At 37.2% G+C, this 20,433-nt stretch overlaps 1 protein-coding gene across 2 annotated transcripts; it reads right to left on the reverse strand.

The window, feature by feature from the left end:
• Positions 1-272: 272 nt before the first annotated feature.
• LOC120085567 lies at positions 273-18,028 on the reverse strand. 2 transcript variants are annotated; one of them, XM_039041610.1, is made up of 15 exons: positions 17,785-18,028; positions 17,620-17,697; positions 17,419-17,502; positions 17,154-17,324; positions 16,990-17,058; positions 16,773-16,899; positions 9,993-10,065; positions 9,592-9,708; positions 5,027-5,146; positions 4,897-4,915; positions 2,571-2,649; positions 2,202-2,491; positions 1,813-1,928; positions 1,620-1,713; positions 273-576 (listed from the first exon to the last, which is right to left on the reverse strand). In XM_039041610.1, exons 1-15 carry the CDS (start codon positions 17,872-17,874, stop codon positions 511-513), a joined length of 1,593 nt encoding a protein of 530 aa, XP_038897538.1. In that variant the 5' UTR covers positions 17,875-18,028; the 3' UTR covers positions 273-510. The 2 variants fall into 2 exon arrangements, with proteins under 2 accessions (XP_038897538.1, XP_038897539.1); XM_039041611.1 differs by having other exon boundaries at positions 17,419-17,492; positions 17,785-17,848.
• Positions 18,029-20,433: the final 2,405 nt, after the last annotated feature.

Consider the following 20,433-nt stretch of genomic DNA (forward strand, 5'->3'; position numbering starts at 1 on the left):
GATAAACAGAAGCTTCTAGGTAATCTAATCACCGACTAAAGTATCAGGCAGGAGCATTTAGGTTCTCACTTGCTGCTTACGTCATTATTCCTGAATTACGATATTTAGCTCATTAACCATGTTAACTAAAGGATTTTTTTTAATAGGATAACTAAAGGAATTTTATTTGGCTAGAAGAAATGGAGTAAATGTAAAAGTCCATTCGCCATTGGTTTGCTTTGCAGTTTTTATGGGTAAAACTAGATGATAAATGGAGGTATGGAAGTACAAAATTGAAACTTAAATGGCGCTGATTATAAGCAACATTTTATTTCCTTCTCTATACAAATTTACAAAATAAAATGGATCTGAAATAAATTACAAAGTAATGCCTAGAGTAGGTAAAGATTAATATTCTATATAGCTGTGGATAACTTATAAGTAAAAGTACCAACTGAGGAAAAGCTTTAGAAAATGGATAGCATCGATATGCTCCAGAATCTGCAGGACCAATTTCTTTAAAGGACTTCTTCAAGTTCCCGAATTTGGCCCATTTAAGTTTACTCCCACATATTTATCCAGCACACTCTTGAAAACCTGCCGCAGAAATTTAAGTAAAGTTTAATAACAATAACACAACAACATTAAAAAGTAAAGTTTCAAAGTGTTGCAACAGCATATTCGTTGGTCATGCTTATTTATTAGGGAAGGCATAAAAAAAAGTACAAAAGAATAAGAAGGTAGGTTAGTTGTCTATTCTAAGGCGATGAGAATAATAATGTTTTTTAAATAAATAAAAGTAGAATGAAAATAAGTATATGTTGCCTTCAAAACACAGATGCTGAAATGGCGTAATAAATTTCAAAAATTAGACACAAGTGAGAGTATAATTACAAAACTATGGGTAGAGAGCATGCACATTGAGATTCAAAATTACCAAAAGATGTCAAATTCACGGAAGGGAAAAAAAATATTTGAGATATTTAAAGTTGTGAGGAGAAAGAACTCTGGTTTAGGCAATTGATCAAGCTGTTAAAAAATAAATAAATAAACGGCCTCTCGTTTTGAAACTAAACAGTGTAACAACCAAAAAACAGATTTGCAGTTCCTCGAAGGCAAGCAGACAATATTATATTTCATTAGGATCTTTTAAATGTCAACTTATATGACAGTACCTAAATCAAATTAATTGCCAAAGTAAAAGGCGGTTTGGGATGAGTAAATATGCTTCTCATTTTTAAGGTTGCCCGATAGCTAGAAAGAAGTGGATATTTCACATGAACAAAAGCTGAGCACACAATTGCAGAGTGTCGTTTGCAATTTGTGACCAGCCAAATTTATGGAGGATGAGAACTATGTGAGAAGAGCTTTTGTTGTTATCCCACAAAAATTTCCTTGAGATCAATTACTATTACTAGCTACTTGTGTGTTCAGTATTTTGTTCTGAGAAAAGAGAGAGAAAAGAGAAAAGGAGAATAGAAGGGCATATCCTCCCTATTATATAAAACAAATTGCACAGAGCTATACCTATGAATATGATAAACAGGTAAGATATCATGATTGAAGTAAAATAGAGAATAAATAAATAAAACAATTAAAAAGAAAATCGAAATATTGCTGTCAAATAGAGTTACAATGACCTGACGGGCAAAAGACTCTTTCCTGTTTAGAATTGCATCCATCACAGCAAATTGATCGTCAAATGAACCATAGAAAACTTCGTAGAATCTTTTCCTGAGATGAAAGAGATAAAAGCCAAAAGTCAGATATCTCCCAGAGCCTCCAGAATAAGAGGAAAAAAGAAGAGTTCTTTTCTGTAATAAAATAATTAACTGATCCTCCTTGGTGTTTCGTTGATCCATCTGATCAAATTTTCGAGTAAGAACTTCTGCTCCAACTGGTGAAAGCAAGTGCAGTATAAGAGCTTCTAGAGTTCTTGGGAAGTTATTCTAGATTGAAAAGAAAGTAGTATAAGATGACAAGCTAAGGAAGAAACAAAGGGGAAAGCAAAGAAAGAGGAACAATTCCACACATCTATAACTGACTAAAACTAAAAATAGTTTGACATCCATGGAATATATTCGTGCATCTATTACAATAATGAGACACCTTAGTTTATTAATTAGACCAGACACCAATCGGAATAAACTAATTTCCTTCAGGCCTTCAATGAAAAATAATTTCGACCTTGTAAATGTAATAGGGAAGTGAAAAGAACTCACCGCCATGGTGAGAAGGACCTTCTGAAGAATACATGGTTCCAAATTCCAAATAAAGGTAGCTACTTGATCATTCTCCAAGCTAGGTAAACTAGTCAACTTCATCCTCTCCTCCTCATCTGCAGAACCTTTTGTAGAACTAGATTGTAGGGCTCCAATTTGATCAGAAACACTTACGTGGTCATGAACTAAATTAATAAGCCCATGCAGAGCTTGGGAAGTGCAGGGTTCAAGTTCATGACAAGAAGTTTCTTCTCTTAGCTCCTTCTCCTTCAAATCCCCACCTTCAAGTGCTGGATTCAAACATTGAACACCTTGGTCTAGTGATTAACTATAAAGATCAATATATCAAATTGGGGAAGAGAACCTTACCCATCCCTCTAATACTCGATACATCAGTCTTTGTTTCGTCCATGTCAGCAAGAGCGCAAGGCACACGCAAAACTTTGTTCTGTCCTTAATTTTAAAGGTGTCAAAACCAACTCGACCATAATTGCTTTTTGTCTCAAAAAAAAAAAAAATCATAATGAAAAGTCATGGGGATACTGAGTATTTGAACTCAGTCTATAAATTTTCATCTAACAGCTAGTGATCATAGCTTACAAATTTTCAAAACATAGGCCAGAATAGCTTAAGCTCAAGCACAATACTCCAAAAGAAACCTTTTCTAGAAGCAAGGGTGTCTCTCTGATCATAGTTGTGTTAAATTCTTCAGAGCTTCATTAAGGTCCCAGAGAATATGTCCATATATACTACCCAATCTGGATACTCTTTACACCACACACAAAGGTCAATCTTCTGAAGTTCACAAATATATGAATGGACTGCATCCATTCCATGACTGAAGTGAAGTAATCTTCAAAATGTTACTTAATGCAATAATACAGCATACACACTCTATTAGAAGTATCCGTCACAATTACATTTTTTTTATAGGAAAGAAACATTTCATCGATACAATGAAATTAAAAAGGGAAAGAAATGTGGAAGTCCTATTGAAATGATTAAAAATCTATTCCCGTGAGCTACATGGGATGATAAACTATAGTTACACAATTGAGAATTCAATTTACACCAAGTTAGAGATAGGTATATAATTGAAGGGAGAAGAGACTGAGTATCATGCTCTTTATACGTGAAGATGCAAGAATTCCTTTCAAGCCATATATAGAACACAAAAATGCTCAAATGATGTTTAGCCAAAGGATCATTTTTTCCTTCTAAAAAGTGTCCACCATGACTACATTTAAGAACATCATGAGTTGTGCTTGTGCAGATGGTTGGGATATGCATGGTACCCCTTATACTACAGACTGTTGGATGGGTAAGTGGCTTTACAAATATTTGTGTTTTCCAGCAGATGTCAATTTAATTTTATCCATAAGATATTCAAAATTTTCAATGAAGTCGCTTTGTTACCTAACAATGTGAGATCGAAAAAAGTATTTTTATATAAGTTATGTAAATATCTTATATAGAGGGTCACGTGTATTGTCTTGTGAGATTAGTTGAGGTGTCACAAGCTAGCCAGACGCTCACAGATATCGACTATATATGTATATACATATACATATACATATACATGTAGTTATGTAAATATCCATTCTATCCCCAAAAAAGACAACCATAGTTTACTCAATTAAAAAATTCAACCTGGCCCTATCCAAACATTTTAATTGGATAAGATGGGGTAGTAGATATTTATGAGTTTTCTGCTTTTGAGGATAATTCTTCTATTGAGAATTATTGTGAAGTTTTTGATAATTTGTTACAAAAGTCAGAAGAAAGGAGGGCTGTTCAAGTCCCTTCTGTAAGTCTTCCTCCTTTATCTCCTAAAATTCTGCTACATCTCTCCTCCATTATTGAGATTTGTGGTTTGCAATTTTATGAAGCGAAGCATCATTTGGTTTAGGTTACCTCCTGAAGCTTTTTTTCCAGTGACATAAAAGGAATTTTTTACCAAATTTCCACTAAATTATTGTGGAATTTCTGGATTTTGGCTGGTCTTTTGTGGAGCTCTTTGGTAATATAGGAGGCATTTTGTCAAAGTGGTTTGAATTTGTTCAAAGCTTACATGGGAAAGATTTTTTTATTGATATGCATCTATAAAGATTAGTTTTTGGATAAGTATTTGCAAGGTTTGGTTACACTGTAGATTCTATTGATGCTTTTAAACCTGGTATTGGCAGCAGATTTTCTAATTGGAAGGTTCCTAGGATTGAGTTATTGGTTTTGTACTCACGTTTACATAGTTGTTGTCTTTGATCTTTGGGTTGCAGATTTTATATCATGGTCTGTCTCCATTGTCAATTGGTGCTAGTTTGTTTTATTTTCTTTCATCGTAATTTGAGCGTTAAATCTATTTTTATTTTATCAATGCAAAGTCTCTTTTCTTTTGAAAAAAGAAACGAGGTAGATATTTATCAAGCAAAAGAAGTCAACTTCTAGAAAAACATTCCTTTCAAATGTCATGCCACCGTCGTCTTTATTTCATGATACAATTTTTTGGATTTTATTTTTTTTAAAAAAAATCTATATCTAGAGGCTGAGGGTAATTTTTTTTTTCTTGTAATTGAAAGAAAACTTTGAGAATGAATGAAAGAATACAGGGATAAACACGATTGAAATGGCATATATAACCATAAAAAAGTTAGGAGAACCATTCCCAAGAAATAAGATCATAAATATTACTACATACCATTTCTCCGTCCATCAATCTTTTGAATTACCAGAGTCATTCAACGAACCAAATTAGATATGAAACAAAAAGACATCAGGTTAGTTTACCAAATGAAGTTGTAAATTAAGGAAGCTAGATACTGAAGTACCTTCTCAATATTCTACGCAAGTAATATGCGTCCATGTGCTCTGACATGCTAGACATCATGTGGGCTTGCCACCAAAAGTTAACAGCAATGGTTAAATCCTCACTATCAACCTGATGAAACCTGTAGGAGAAGATTGAAATATCTAATCATAAATATTAGGAAAATACAATAAACCAAAATTATAGCATGGCCTACTAGAATTGCAGAGCATGCTCTCCAGTGAGTGCAAAAAAACTAAACAAGTTCTGCAGAGAAACAAGTGACATAAATATTTAGGTTAAATTACAAGTTTAGTCCTTAAACTTTGAGGTTTGTATTTGTTGGTTTGAAATTTAGGCCTTTCTTAAACTTGCTATTTTGTATCTTATAGACTCTTGACATATTCAAGAAATTTGGTTCACCTAGGTTCTTCCATGCAATAATATGACGATATCCTCTTCAGGATGTCCTTTCTAGAATGATGTGTGGGATCTTCTTTTTTTTCCCCTTTTTTATGGAAAAATCAGCTTCCATTTCCCAAAGAGGTAGTACTAGAAACCCAAAACAACAGAAACTAACTCGTGAGCAAAAAAAAAAAAAAAAAAAAAAAATTAAAAGGGTCACCGAATGACAAGAGTGAGAGATAAAAGTAAAGAGCACTAAATTTCCACCGAGTTAGAAGCATGGAACCTAGCAAGGCCCAAACCCCCTGATGCGATCATGCACTCACCAACCTGCAAATGAGCCAAGGCCAAGAATAAGCTCACAACACAAGCCCAGATATGCACCTTTCCGTGTAATCTGCTCCAACTACCTATGTTGCATGCACCAGCTTTCCCCCTAGACACTACCTCACATGCCTATCACTCGTCTACTACTTAGGCTCATGCGTGCCCATATCCGTGCACTTCGCCTCTACCAATGCCTTATATGTCCACACATATGCTCACAAACACTGCATTGCATGCTTCCTTGCAGTTGTGTACATGCATATGACCTGTCTCTTATACACATCTAGATGTGTATAAGAGACAGTTCCTAACTTAAATAAGTTTGTTTCCCTTAGGGGCTGTTTGGAGCGCTAAGTTGAGTTATGAAGTTTGGAGTTAATATTTGTGGAGTTAATATGTCTATGGAGTTAAAAAATCTATTTAGGATGTAGAGTTGTTTGGCCAGGGTTCAAAAGTTTGTGTTTGGGGTGTAGAGTTCAATTATTATGTCAAGAGTATATTGTGCAATTTTAAAAAAGTAGACTTTCTGGAGGTTATTTTTGTTTGCTAAACTTTTTGTTTAACCCTAAAAATTGCACACAAATTTTCCCAAATTTTTAAAACTCAATTGAGAAGTTAACTTAAAACCTTAACTTATATTGTACAATTTTTTACATGTAATCATTGTACTTACAATATACAAAATACTCTTATTTCATACAAACAACCAAATTACAATATACTTTCACATTAGTGAAATGTATGAGTATAATCTACACAAAATTAAAAAAGTACTGGATCAAGAGATTTAGGACTTTTTATGGCATCTTATATCAAATTGTAGGTTAGGGTTTATGATGTATATAAGTTTGTGTAGGGAATACGATCAAAGATCCTACATTGGTTAGATAAGGGGATGATCATGGGTATAAAAGAGAAGACAGCTAAAATCTGTTTGGATTGTCTAAGAAAAAAGTTCAAAAAAAGTCATTTGTATTTAAATTTAAACACTTTTTATAAGAAGTATTTAAAATAAAAATACAAATGTGTTTGGTTACATTTTCACTAAAGTGTTCTTATACACAAGTTTTTTTTGTTTGGTTATATGCTCAAAGTGTTTCTATTAATGTTAAATTACTATATAAGAAGACTATTAAACATTATGAACTAATAATTTCAATTTTGTATTTAACACTTTTACCAACCAAGTTTTTTTTTCTTCTTGTGTGATTGGCTAAGTTGGTCGTTGGAGATGATTGATGGAGTTGGTCAACGAAGGTGATTATCGAAGTTAGTCGCCGGAGATGGTAGTCGGGTAGAGTTGGATGTCGAAGTTGGTCGCTGAAGATGGTTGTCGGAAGCGATCTTCACCTGAAGTAGTTGGCAAAGGTGGTCGTCGTTGGAGTTTGGCCACTGAAGGTAGTCGTCTGAGCATGATGTGAATGCTAGTAAGGCGGCAATAGTAGTGATGATGGTTATTACTGGAGTTAGGCGTCGAAGGTGATCGGCAGAGGTGGCTGTTGGAGCATGTCGCTGGAGTTGGTCATCGACTATGGCTGGTGGGTGGAGTCATTAGAAATATTGAAAGGAGGGAGAGAGAACGAGGAGAAGATGGAGTTCTTCAATAAATGTGCAAACTTCAATAGCAAACACTATCGAAGTTGGTAGAGCTGAGATATTTAACACTGACTTGTGAAGTTAGTGTGGGTGTGGACCAAACACTGAGCTGGTTTTTTTAACCAACTCAACTCAAGATGGTGGGCCGAACACCCCATTAATTATTACAAGACTTATTTTTCTTATTCCAGATGGAATATTTATTCCTTTTAAGTTTGATTAAATCTTAATATATGGAGAATTGGGCCTTCTTGCCCTTTTCAAGGCTACCCCTAGGCTTATATATAAACCATGTTCAGTCTTAGAAAGAAGACTTATTAAATAAAATTTGACGCTCCTATTAATTATGGTCAAGTGCATTTTTCCCCTTTTGCAAGTCTTGCTTTAGACTTGAATTGAAAACATTCAAGACTTGGGTGGTCACCGAACTTGGGGAGTATTTCGGTCTTAAGTGAAGAAAGGTTTTTGATGTAGCCTTTAAGGATAAATGGAGAGAAATCTCCAATAATAAAATCAAAGTCTTCATTATGAATCAAAAGTTATCAATATAAGAAGACAATTTCTCTATTTATAGAGAATTTGAAAGCAAACTACTCTTAATCCTAATTAATAAAAAAAATTAATCCTAATAAACCAAGAAGACTAAATCCTAATCCTAATAATCTGGAAGGTATCACGATACCTTCCCTACAACAACAATCAAGAGAAGGATAGAGTACGATAATTCCTCAAGGGACAATATGCATTCAATCAGCCAAAAACACAAAATGACAACAGTTCCTTCCCAGCTATTCGAGAGAGCTGGTACTCTCCACACCAAACAAGTCTGTTTGTTTTTCAAAATACACAATGACATCCCCATACAAAAGCTTCCCTAGCTAAATAAGCCTCTTTACACAAAAAAAAGTATCTTCCAAAAAAAAGTATCTTCCTGTTCAACTACTCACTTACATAGTCCTAGGTAAACTAACGAGTGTAATTCCACTATTACCCTTCCTACAGTACGTTTGGACTATTGGTGGTCTCACATAAACCAAAGAAACTAATCTTAATCTTAATCAATTAGGGGGTGTTTGGGGTAAGGAGTGGAATAGTGAGGAATAAGGAGTTACGAAGTTTAGGAAATTGTAAATTCCTAGGGCCCATGGTGTAAGGAGTCGATAAGATATAAATTTGATGTTTTTTGGTAGCGAGATCCACCAACTCCTTAGGCCAAACAAGGAGTGGAGTTCACAAAGTCCTACTTCCCTACTCATACTTCTCAACTCCTTGGGCCAAACACACCCTTAAGGATTAGACCAAGATACTCTAATTTACCCTAATTCTACTACATCAGTTTTCTTTGTATATAGGACTTTGACCTAAAAGTAATCCATTTATAGCTTTTCTTTGAGTTGAAATAAAATTGATTCAAAGGTGTAAAGCAAATGAAAAGGTTTTCCACACCAGTTCACTAGTGTTGTCATATCACCTCCCCTAAGATTAATCCTTTTTTCAAGAAATCAGATTCGATTGAGAAAGATGAAAGAACAAAAAAGGAGCTTACAAACCCTATCCACCTAAGAACTCTCAGTGGGACTTCTATACTCCCAGTACACACTAATCAGCAGAAGACATCAATGTGTGGGAAATGGAAAGTGGATTACCTTGCCTAAGACCTCCCACCCCTAGGCTTTACCTTTGATCAACGCAGTGAACTAACAGATCTTCATTTATAACCATGATCTTTTTGCCATAAAACTCTATCGAGGAAATTTCAATCAACATGATTATAGGCTTTTTAAGACTCAATCTTCTCAACTTATGAGCCTCATTGTATCGAATTGCCCCATCGGGAACAAGAAATCCATCAAAGATTTTCATTCCTGCAATAAGAGACCCCTAGATTCTTTTTTCCTTTTTTTTTTTTTAAAAAAAAAACATAACTGTTCATTGAAATGATGAAAAGAGAGTAGTGCTCAAGATACAAATATATAAAAATAAAACAACAAAGCATAAGATCAATGCAGAGAACTAAAACAATCCAAATCAAACAAGAGAGGACGAAACTGAAGCATCCTCACAAGTAATAAACCAAGGAGGAGATCTTCCAAAATGTCCAACCAAACTTAGGGAAGGGACTAATCTTGAAAGGCTTGAAGAAATATTCCAACACAAAACTCCGCAATGTAATCTAAAACCCCAAGAAATCAAAACAATAGAGGATAGGCTTCTAGGGATGTTATCAATAAACACATGATACTGGACCTCATTACTTACCACCCTTCTGGAATAAAAAGTGCATCACCAGCTTGAAGAATAACTGTCTGAGAGGATTTCATTGAATATTTTGCTCTTGGATAAAGTGAATAGTCAGGCTTTTCTAACGCAAGAGAGCTGCAAAAATATACAAGAACTCAGGCTGGCCGTTCACAATTATGGAAAAAAAAATCATGGAATATAAATTAAAGCTGTTGATGACACCAATCCATCAAACTACAAATACTAGAACCAAAATTTTAAATTGGTAAGTTAGAATTAACTGTCTTTTTAATCTATTCAAGCCAAGAATAAATATCTTCCAATATTAAACTTTTTTTTTTTTTTTTTTTGGTGGAAACTCCTATATTAAACTGTTTAGAGAAAATATACGTGAAAACGACAACAAAGAGGTACTGTACCTATGATTAGAGGCTTCTCCGTAAATATGCATCGGGTACAGTAGGGGAGTTGCAGAAGGTGGCCACAAAATTACTGGAAACATAAAGCTAGTTGGTATATATATTACAACAAAGTGAGTTGGATTTTTTTTTAAAAAAAAAAATCCTATTAGTGCATGTAAATAGGAAATAATTTCAAGATTCACAAGCATCATTTTGATAACAAAATTGCAATTTCCCTCATTAACATTTTGCAATTAATAGATTGAGTGTGGTTGTCAGTAAATTAGTTTTCTCGTCCTGTTTTAACTATAACAAGAACTCTACTGTGATCTAACTTTTATACTATAATAGCTTTCTGTCAATTAAGTATTAAAGATTAGCTGAACGTCCAGAAGTAAGCTTTTTTTAAATCCCAACTGGCATGTAGGATATTTTATCTATTTTACAAACTTTCCTTCTTTTAGCGAGATCTAGCTGGTAATAGGACTTCAGTCACTTCTCTTTAAATGAATAAGTGAACTTTCATTGAAAAAAAAAAAAAATAATACCGGACATACAATTAAATTAAATAATTAAATGAAACTATAAAAACGAGGCTATAAAAAGGTGCTGAAGGATGCCCCGAGAGATGCATAGAATTTATTGTACATGTTCCATCGTTATTATAACCTTACCACCTGTCATTGGATGTGAGGTGCCCTTGTTTGCCCAAAATTTTTACTTGCCCTATACTATGAATGAAATATAAAAGAGGCGAGAAGAAAAGAGAGACTAACACACAGTTTACGTGGAAACCCTAGAACGGAGAGAAAAACCACGATACATATCTTTTTCTTATTATTTAATTGATACATTGAATACAAGGGAACAAGGCGAATAAATAAACAGTAGAGAACCCTAGGGTGGAAGAAAATTACAAAAATACCCCTAGGTTAAAACCCTACTTTCAACACTCCCCCTCAAGTTGGGGCATAAATATCAATAAGACCCAACTTGCTGATATAATAATCAAAGTTTGGTCTAAGTAACCCCTTGGTGAGAACATCTGCCACTTGTTGGTTTGAGGGAACATGGGGAATGCAAATGCTTCCACTATCTAGTCTTTCTTTGATGAAGTGTCTATCAAACTCTACATGTTTGGTACTGTCATGTTGGACTGGATTGTTTGTGATGCTTATTGCTGCTTTATTATCACAAAACAATTTCATGGGAAGCTCACTATCTTGGTGAAGATTAGACAGAACCTTCTTCCGCCAGATTTCTTCACAGATCCCTAAGCTCATTGCCTTGTATTCAGCTTCAGCGCTACTTCTGGCAACCACTCCCTGTTTCTTACTTCGCCAAGTGATAAGGTTACCCCAGACAAAGGTGCAGTATCCGGAGGTTGACTTTCTATCAACGACAAAGCCTGCCTAATCAGAATCGGTATATGTTTTGATAGTCCTTTTCCTGGACTTTCTGAACATTAGGCCCTTACCAAGAGTCCCCTTCAAGTACCGAAGGATATGCTCAACCGCAGTCATATGCTCCTCATAGGAAGCTTGCATAAATTGGCTTACCACGCTCATTGCATATGAAATATCTGGTCTTGTATGGGACAAGTACATCAACTTCCCAACTAACCTATGATACATTTCCTTGTTAACAGGAATTTTGTTGTTTATAACACCAAGTTTTGCATTATACTCCACGGGTGTGTTAGCTGGTTTACACCCAATCATGCCTGTTTCTTTGAGTAAGTCCAGTGTATATTTCCGTTGCGATACTGAAATACCTTCTCTTGATCGAGCCACTTCCATTCCAAGGAAGTATCTTAGCTTACCGAGGTCTTCAATCTCAAATTCTTCGGCTATTTTTGTTTTAAGCCTCGTAATTTCACCCTCATCGTCGCCAGACAGAACAATATCATCAGCATACACTATAAGGACTGCAATCTTCCCAGAGCCTGACTTTTTTGTAAACAGTGTATGATCTGAGTGCCCTTGTTTATATCCCTGTACTTTATCTTTTGAGTTGTTCTGCCGGATCGGTCAAATGTGGTGAACCTGTCAAACCAAGCCCTTGGAGACTATTTCAACCCATATAACGACTTTTTCATTCTGCATACCCTATGCTTGAACTGACTCTCAAACCCAGGAGAGGGCTCATATAGACTTCCTCTTCAAGTTCTCCGTTCAAGAATGCATTCTTAACATCTAACTAGTGAAGTGGCCAATCTTTGTTCACAGCAATCGACAACAATACGCGAATAGTGTTGAGTTTGGCCACGGGAGAGAATGTTTTAGAGTAATCAACTCCGAAGGTCTGGGTGAAGCCTTTAGTAACCAGTCTGGCCTTATACCGATCAATCGTCCCATCTGACTTGTACTTTACGGTGAACACCCATTTGCATCCAACTGTCTTGTGCCTTTCAGGTAAAGACACCTGTTCCCAAGTTCCATTTTTCTCAAGAGCCCTCATTTCTTCCATAACAGCCGTTTTCCATTTAGAACTCTCCATTGCTTCACGAATACTGCTTGGGACCATGATAGTGTCCAAGCTGGTAGTGAGAGCTTTAAATTCGGGAGACAGATTGCTATATGTCATGTAGCTGTGCATAGAGTACTTCGTACATGAACGAGTACCTTTCCTAAGCGCTATAGGAAGGTCGAGAGAGGCATTATGATTTTCCAACTCTCCAGGTTTCTTAGTATGATCGGTCATCTGTATATCTTTCAGTAGTACCTTCCACTTCCTCACCAATTGCTGGCATTTTTCCTCTTCTGCTATCATTCTTAGCCGTCTCCTCATCTATCACATTTTCAGTATTGTCGCCTCCTTCGTCCTTATCCTCTCTGCATTTTCCAGTCTCCATACATATATCAATATCGTTAGTTTCAGGAATACACGTATCTGGATTTGAAGCAGGGTCTGATTCATGGACTGGAGCCGATTGTTCAACAGGTAGCGCTCCTTCCTTTCTAAGATTCTTCCTATAATAGGTTATCCATGGAATCTAGTTGGTAGGAAGGACCGGACAGGCATTTTCAGAACTGGGAGAAGAAATCAGGGCAGATTCTAAAGGAATAGCATAGGAAGACCAATTAGTCTCTTCACTCAAGTTCTCACCCTGAAGAGGACTAACGAGAAAGAAGGGTTGATCCTCCAGGAAAGTAATGTCCATGGAGACAAAATACTTACGAGAAGATGGATGATAGCACTTATACCCACGTCGATGGAGAGAGTACCCAACAAAGACACATTTCTGAGCACGTGGAGTGAATTTTGTGCAATTTGGGCCATGGGAATGGACAAACGCGACGCAGCAGAAGACCCGGAGGGGAACATCAGAAATCAAGCGAGTAGTCGGATAGGATTCTTTGAATAGGTCCAAGGGATTATGAAAGTCAAGAACACGAGAGGGCATGCGATTAATGAGGTGGACGGCTGTAAGAATGGCATCTTCCCACAGATAGGATAGAAGAGTGGCAGACAACATTAAGGAACCGGGCAACTTCCACCAGATGACGATTTTTACACTCGGCTACTCCATTCTGTTGGGGAGTATAAGCACACGAGCTCTGATGGACAATCCCTTTAGACACAAGAAAGTCTCGGAAAGAGGTGTTAAAGAACTCTCACCCATTATCACTCCTCAAAATTCCAATCTTTGCACGAAACTGGGTTTCAACAGTTGTATAGAATTGTTGAAAGACGGAAGACACCTTAGACTTATCAGTAAGTAAGAAAACCCAAGTGAGGCGGGTGTGGTCGTCTATGAAGTGACGAACCAACGTTTGCCAGTGGAGGTAGTAGTAGGTGAGGGTCCCCAGACGTCACTATGAATTAGGGAGAAAGGACTGGGACTATAAGGTTGAGAATGAAAAGTAACACGACTTTGTTTGGCACGAATACACACATCACAATTTAAAGAGGCTATATTAACATTACGGAATAAATGCGGAAACAAATATTTCGTATATTGAAAGTTTGGATGTCCTAAACGATAATGCCATAACATAAAGTCATTTTTGGAAGTAGAGAAATTTAAAGACATAAAACCAATTCTATGATCCTCCCTAGAAGAAGCATCGTTAGAAAGGAAGTAGAGCCCCCTATCGTACCGGGCAGTGCCAATCGTCATCCCTGACTTCTAGTCCTGAAACACAACAAAATCTGGTGAGAAAATGGCCTTACAATTCAAATCTCTCGTAATTTTACTGACCGATAAAAGATTATATGAAATTTTAGGCACATGTAGTGTATCACGTAGTACTAAACCATCAAACGGGAAGGTATGTCCTTTCCCTGCAATCGGGGCAAAGGACCCGTCTGCAATTCTAAAACGTTCATTCCCCGCACTCGGATAGTATGAAATAAACAAATCTGAAGAACTGGTGAGGTGATCTGTGGCCCCTGAATCTACAATCCAGGGTTTCTTGCCATTAATGCTAATAAGGCCAAACGAGTGAAATGTACCTGATTGTGCAATAGTACTTACCCCGACCGCACTCAAATTGGTCTTATTATCGGCTGAGGGCTGATGATGTGTATTCTCATTAACCGAGTCACTTACGAGAGCACGCCCAGAGTTTGATTTGCAATGTGACTGTCGTCACCTACTGTTTGGGGGTCTCCCGTGCAACTTCCAGCATTGGTCCTTCGTATGTCATGGCTTCTTACAATGCTCACAAACAGGTGTAGGCTTTTTATCACCATCGGCACTAGATGCCTTTGTAACAAAGGTTGATGCATCAGTGGAAACAACAACAGGATTGTTCATAGCCTGTGATCGATCCTCTTCCAGTCGTATCTCTAAACAAACTTCTCTGAGAAAGGGTGTAGGTCGTTGACCCAATATGCGACTCCGAACACTATCAAATTTGGAGTTCAATCCCACCAGGAACATATACACCCGATTGGCCTCTTTAAGTTTCAAGTATTGGGCCCCATCTTGCGCACAGTTCCAAACAATCTCTTGGCAAAGGTCCATCTTTTGCCAATACACTGACAGTTTATTAAAGTAGGATGTGACAACCATGGTCCCTTGTTTGCACTCATGGACCTACTTGTGTAGTGTGTACAGCCGAGATGCATTCTGTCGCTTTGAGTACAGGTCCCTTGCTGCCTCCCAGATATCTCTAGCAGTTGCTGCACATAGTAAAGGTCGGTCAATCTGTGGCTCCATACTATTGATGAAGACATAGCGTAAAAGAGAATCCTCCCCTTTCTAGATTCTTTCTTGAGGATCGTCCGAGATGGGTTTCAGAATTTCTCCTGTCAGATACCCGAATTTTTGCCTTCCCTTTAAGGCCATTCTAATCGATTGAGACCAGGAGAAATAATTATGGCCATTCAATTTTATTCCTACCAGAATTCCTACAGAATTTCCCATTGAGCCAGATAAGTAAGTTGTATTGGGCAAAATAGAGAACAAATTTACCGGATTCTCTGTGGTGACAGGTTGAGGATTCGTGCCAAGAGCCGTTTCAAAATCTGAAATCTGCACTTGGAGATACGCCAACCGTCATCGGACATCATCAGGACATTGGACCGAGCCACCATGATTTGGCGTGTCTGGAAAGGAAGCTTTGACCGACAACTGGGTATGGGAAGAACCAGCTGTGTATGCTGGAATCGAGCCGCCGGCTGGAGGAGTTACGAACGGAGGTTGCGTCGGGTCATCTGCTCGGATCGGCGCTCGAAACGGCTACGATTGGACAGAGATAGGAACGATCGGCTCGTGCGGCATGATCGGCGCTCGAAACGGCTACGGTTGGACAGAGACAGGACTGATCGGCTCGTGCAGCATGATCGGCGCGGACGAAGGGTTTTGTGTCATTCCAACAACGACTTGGCTCGATCTCACGTCTCTAACCATTGAATGGGTCCTCGATCTGGAGCGATGTTGACAACACTCCCTGCGGCGGCTGGATCGAGCGTCTCTGACCATGGAAGATGGCTTCGGTCTAGAGCGTCTCGTCTATCAGTGGCGGCTGGATGACTACAGTGGCTGGGATCAGCTGCGGTATGGCGGCTTGAAGATACTCCTTCATAGCCACTTGGATGACAGCTTTCATGTCCACGATTGGAGCTCCATCGGTTCCCACGGGGGCTGCTGAAGACATCTGTGGTTGGTTTCTTCGTCGACAGCTAGGGTTTCGTCGTCATGCTCTGATACCATGATGAAATATAAAAGAGGCAAGAAGAAAGGAGAGACCAACACACAGTTTACGTGGAAACCCTAGAACAGGGAGAAAAACCACGATACAAATCTTTTTCTTATTATTTAATTAATATACTGAATACAAGGGAACAAGGCGAATAAATAGACAGTAGAGAACCCTAGGGTGGAAGACAATTACAAAAATACCCCTAGGTTAAAACCCTACTTTCAACATGAAGCACAAATGCTTCATGTGAGGCAAAGAAGCCCTATCAAATATTGATACTCCTGGATCTTCCTTTTTGTTAGTGAGCGGAAAAATAGAAAAGAAAACAAATTTCATTGGGACTAATGAAAGTAAAAACAAAACAAAGTAATTAAAACAATTAAGAAATAATAAGGCGTGACTGAGTGGAGACCAAACAAACAAGAAGGAAACAAAGAATTAATACATGAGCATTGTCAGATTGACGAGATATGAGTTCTATCATCTTTATCGTTGACATTGATGTTGACAAGACAAGAAAATGAAGAAATATAAAGTGTCACGTTCTTTCATTGGGGAAAAACAGAGAAAAGAGTCATAAGTGTATGGTGCAATGAGAAACATGAGCAATTGGAATCAGGATAAGGGAAGATAATCAAGGACTAACCTCGTTTTCTGCCAGAAACTATGCATAGAACATTATGGTGTGGGTCATAGTGAGTACTTGACCTAGATTGAGCACTGTTCATCCAAAGGTTTATAGAGGCTACCTTCTTTTTCTCCAGAAACACAGGCTTCAAACCAACAAATGGTATCAAAAAATTAAGCAATATAAAAATAGAATTTGACAACATGTAACTTATACGGAGGAGAGATATACAAACTGTTTGAATATTTTTTCTCAGCGGTTCCAATTGTGCCCGTTCTTCATTTATAACATCCAAAATTGGCACCTGAAATAGACCTATCAGATAGTAAAGCTCGGAAAACAATTAGCAGAATAAAGCATTACATATATGATCTATCTGTTGTACTAAAGTTCTTCAACCTGTGCTAAGTACAATTTTTGAGGATCATCTTCAAAAGGCAAACAGTCTTTCTCCAAATCAGGACCGGTCAACCTGTTAGAATTTGATTCGGAAGAAACGAAATTTCCTTGACTCCTTTCTAGCAGACGCAGCTTGCAAAATTGAATAAAGGTAGAAAATGGAATCGGAACCTATGAAAGATCGATGCATTCATCAGAATCAAAGCAAAAGATCCTTACATTTCAGTTTCAAATAAGAATTTAAGAATTCTGGTAAGGATTATACTCTCTCATGGCTTCTAAGGTCGCCATAAAAAACAGGAGCCGTTCTAGTGAGCATAGCTTCCACAATGCATGACCCTGCGCATTCCTATAGTTCAATTTACAAATATAATTTAATCACCAGCTCAAAATTACCTGCAGCCTAATGGATAACCAAGGAGCAAGCTCAAGCTGACTGAAATGAGAAGGGAAGTTGAAATACAACCTGAAGATTGTCAAGGCCGCCACTGTATGGATTCCACTCCGATAAAACTCTCCAGTCCTTGACGCATCCTACAAGAACCTACGGAGCCATAGAACATAAGAAACGGAAGGTAATACAATGGAATTGCCTACGAAACAACATCAGATGAACAATCAAGAAGATTACAGCGGGAACGTTGCGAGATTCTATGAGAGACTCGAACTCTAAGGCTGAAAGAGGAACTTTGAAGCGTTGGATTTGGAGAATTTCATCCATCGATCGGGAGTTCGTGTGCTCGAATGTAACTCAGAGGGAGCCGAGTACTGCGCCTACCGGGAGCGAGGAAACGGGGGAATTAGTGGGGACGATGCTGCAACTGAATTTGTCAAACATCCATATTGCAACCATACTATTAAATTTTGGAAATTTGTAAGAATGGCCTATTTTGGGGGCTAACTGAAATATGGTGCGAGTTGAAGGAAACACGAAAATTTGACCTTTTGCTTAATTGTCCTCGAAAATACACTCAATTGGCCCCCGACATCCAAGCCTTGATTCCTGAAATCGTTCCCCATTCTCATTCTCTTCTATAGATTCCCAATCCCGATCAGCGGTCCAACTCCACGCTTTTCGATCTCGTTCCCTTCATCGATTCCTGTTCCTCGATCTTGATCCACATTAGACTACATGTTAGTCATTAAAATCGGTCCCAAATCTTGTTCCCAATACTCCTTCCCATTCTCAATCCTTTTTCTCGATCACGATCTCGATTCCCATTCCCAGTGGAAATTAATGTGGTATACGAAACTGAAAAATCACACAATCATATCAAATCAATTTAATGAAACTTGTTTTAGAAGCGTCGTCTGAAATTTAGAGAACACAAAATATTTTTTCGTTTGATATCCATTTTTAACAAAGAAACATTACATCTTAATTTTGTGAAGAACCCATACGTCCATTCAAGCTATGACTAGCATCACCAATGAATAGAGGATCAACATTATATTGAATCATCAAATATAAGATGTTACACACAAGTAAGTAAATGCAGAACTTCACATGCTTTGTTTTGTAGTTATTCTTTTTTTAATTTATAAGACATATTGTCACACCCCATCCCAGATTACTCTCTTAATCCAATAAGAGATGTGAAGATAGTAACTGTCAATCTTTTTATGGCAACTATTATCCAACTAACTTCTGTATACCTTAATCCTTAGCACCAATTAACCTGATAAACAATTCAATTCCTCTAACAGATGTAAACACGTTTTTATAGCTTTCATATTAAATATACAGATAGCCATATTTATAAAGACGTTCAATTACAATCTCAGACAAAATTCTACCCAAACTCCCAAGGTATGTACAGACACAACCCAAGTTTTACAAACTTAATAACTACCAAAAACTATCCTTTGAAGAGTTTTGGAAAAGTGACTGATCGGTAGCTTTACTCGGCTCCGGATCATTGACCACTACTTGAGAAATGAAAACATTTGAAAACATGAGCTTAAAATTTCTCAGTGAATGGCTACTTAAATAAAACATACTTTATACAATAAAACATGAGTAAACATTGCATCATATTGTTCATGAACATATTCAGGGTTTGAAAGTAAAACAGAAACATAGAAACACTATTTATTTAGAACTCTAAAATCAAACTCATCATCGCATGATTAAATGTCTCTACTCTTCTACCTGAACATGCGGTAGAGCCCATTTGCTCAATCTCTAATATCTTTAGTTGAGAGAGAACCATTTTTCTTGATCTCATCAACGTCAACATCATAGGTCATATGTGCACGTAGAGATAAGCTATGACCTGGCTACCTTACCATATCTTTGGTGTCAAGGGTCCTTAACATATCTGAGTACTAGGTACCTTACCATACCTTCGATACCAACATAGGAGTAGGGCTTGTACAAGGCACAAACATTTAAACATTTTATTACATAAGCAAGATGCTCATAAAAACATGATCATGCATCAATAAACATAACATCGCATGGTGCTTTGTAAATTAAACATGTTTGTAAAATACCTTAACTGATCATGCCTCATAACATACCAAAAGCATATTGAAAACGCATGTTAAATTCCCATTAAAATCTCATTTTTCTTTGAAAATATGGATCATGCGATCAATATATAAACTAAGCATGCGTTAGAAAAACCATGGTATTAGAACAACATGTTTTTATACTATGCGTTAAGATCTTTAATTAAAACATTGTCATTCACTATCTTAAGCTATCTATCCAAGGGGTTTGTACGCTTCTCCTATTTTCGTTTGCTCTAAAATAAAGAAAGGTCCCTTGGTTAGTTCATTAGCTCCCTTTTGAGCTTAACTTAACTCTTAGCTTAACATCATCACATAGCATTATTCTTATCGCATCATGATTGAAACCATCACATTCATTTATACTTAGCCATTTTACCTCTCCTTTGGCTTAAGATCAGCCACCCTCTCAAACAGATGCACAACCACGTAGACATGCCTTTGTGCCTAGGCGATATTCATTCCTTGCGCTTCACTTTACGCCTTGTGTTGTCGCATACCTTGGCAGGTTAGTTTCCTGCTTATTCTTCGTATGCAACTGCCTGCTTATTCATCCATAGAATAAATTTAGATTTCACTCTTCTAATTTTCATAACTTAAAATCCAGCCATTTTCAACTAAACTTTCTTCTAAGGATTTACTCAAAAGCATTTTAACATACTTACCTTAGAATTTTGTGCTGCAAATTCCCATTTTAGTGGGCTGTAATCCCTTCAAACTCTTGAACTGGCCGAGAGTCCTTTCAATTCTTCTAAACTTCCTAATG

Source organism: Benincasa hispida, chromosome 9, assembly GCF_009727055.1.
Source record: "Benincasa hispida cultivar B227 chromosome 9, ASM972705v1, whole genome shotgun sequence".
NCBI classification, from domain to species: domain Eukaryota; kingdom Viridiplantae; phylum Streptophyta; class Magnoliopsida; order Cucurbitales; family Cucurbitaceae; genus Benincasa; species Benincasa hispida.

Coding starts and splice junctions, on each gene's coding strand:
- LOC120085567 (XM_039041610.1), bottom strand. CDS start 17,874: ATGGATGAAATTCTCCAAATCCAACGCTTCAAAGTTCCTCTTTCAGCC. Junction 17,503..17,619: donor GCGGCCTTGACAATCTTCAG/GTTGTATTTCAA, acceptor ATTGAACTATAG/GAATGCGCAGGGTCATGCAT. Junction 17,059..17,153: donor AAAAATTGTACTTAGCACAG/GTTGAAGAACTT, acceptor GGTCTATTTCAG/GTGCCAATTTTGGATGTTAT.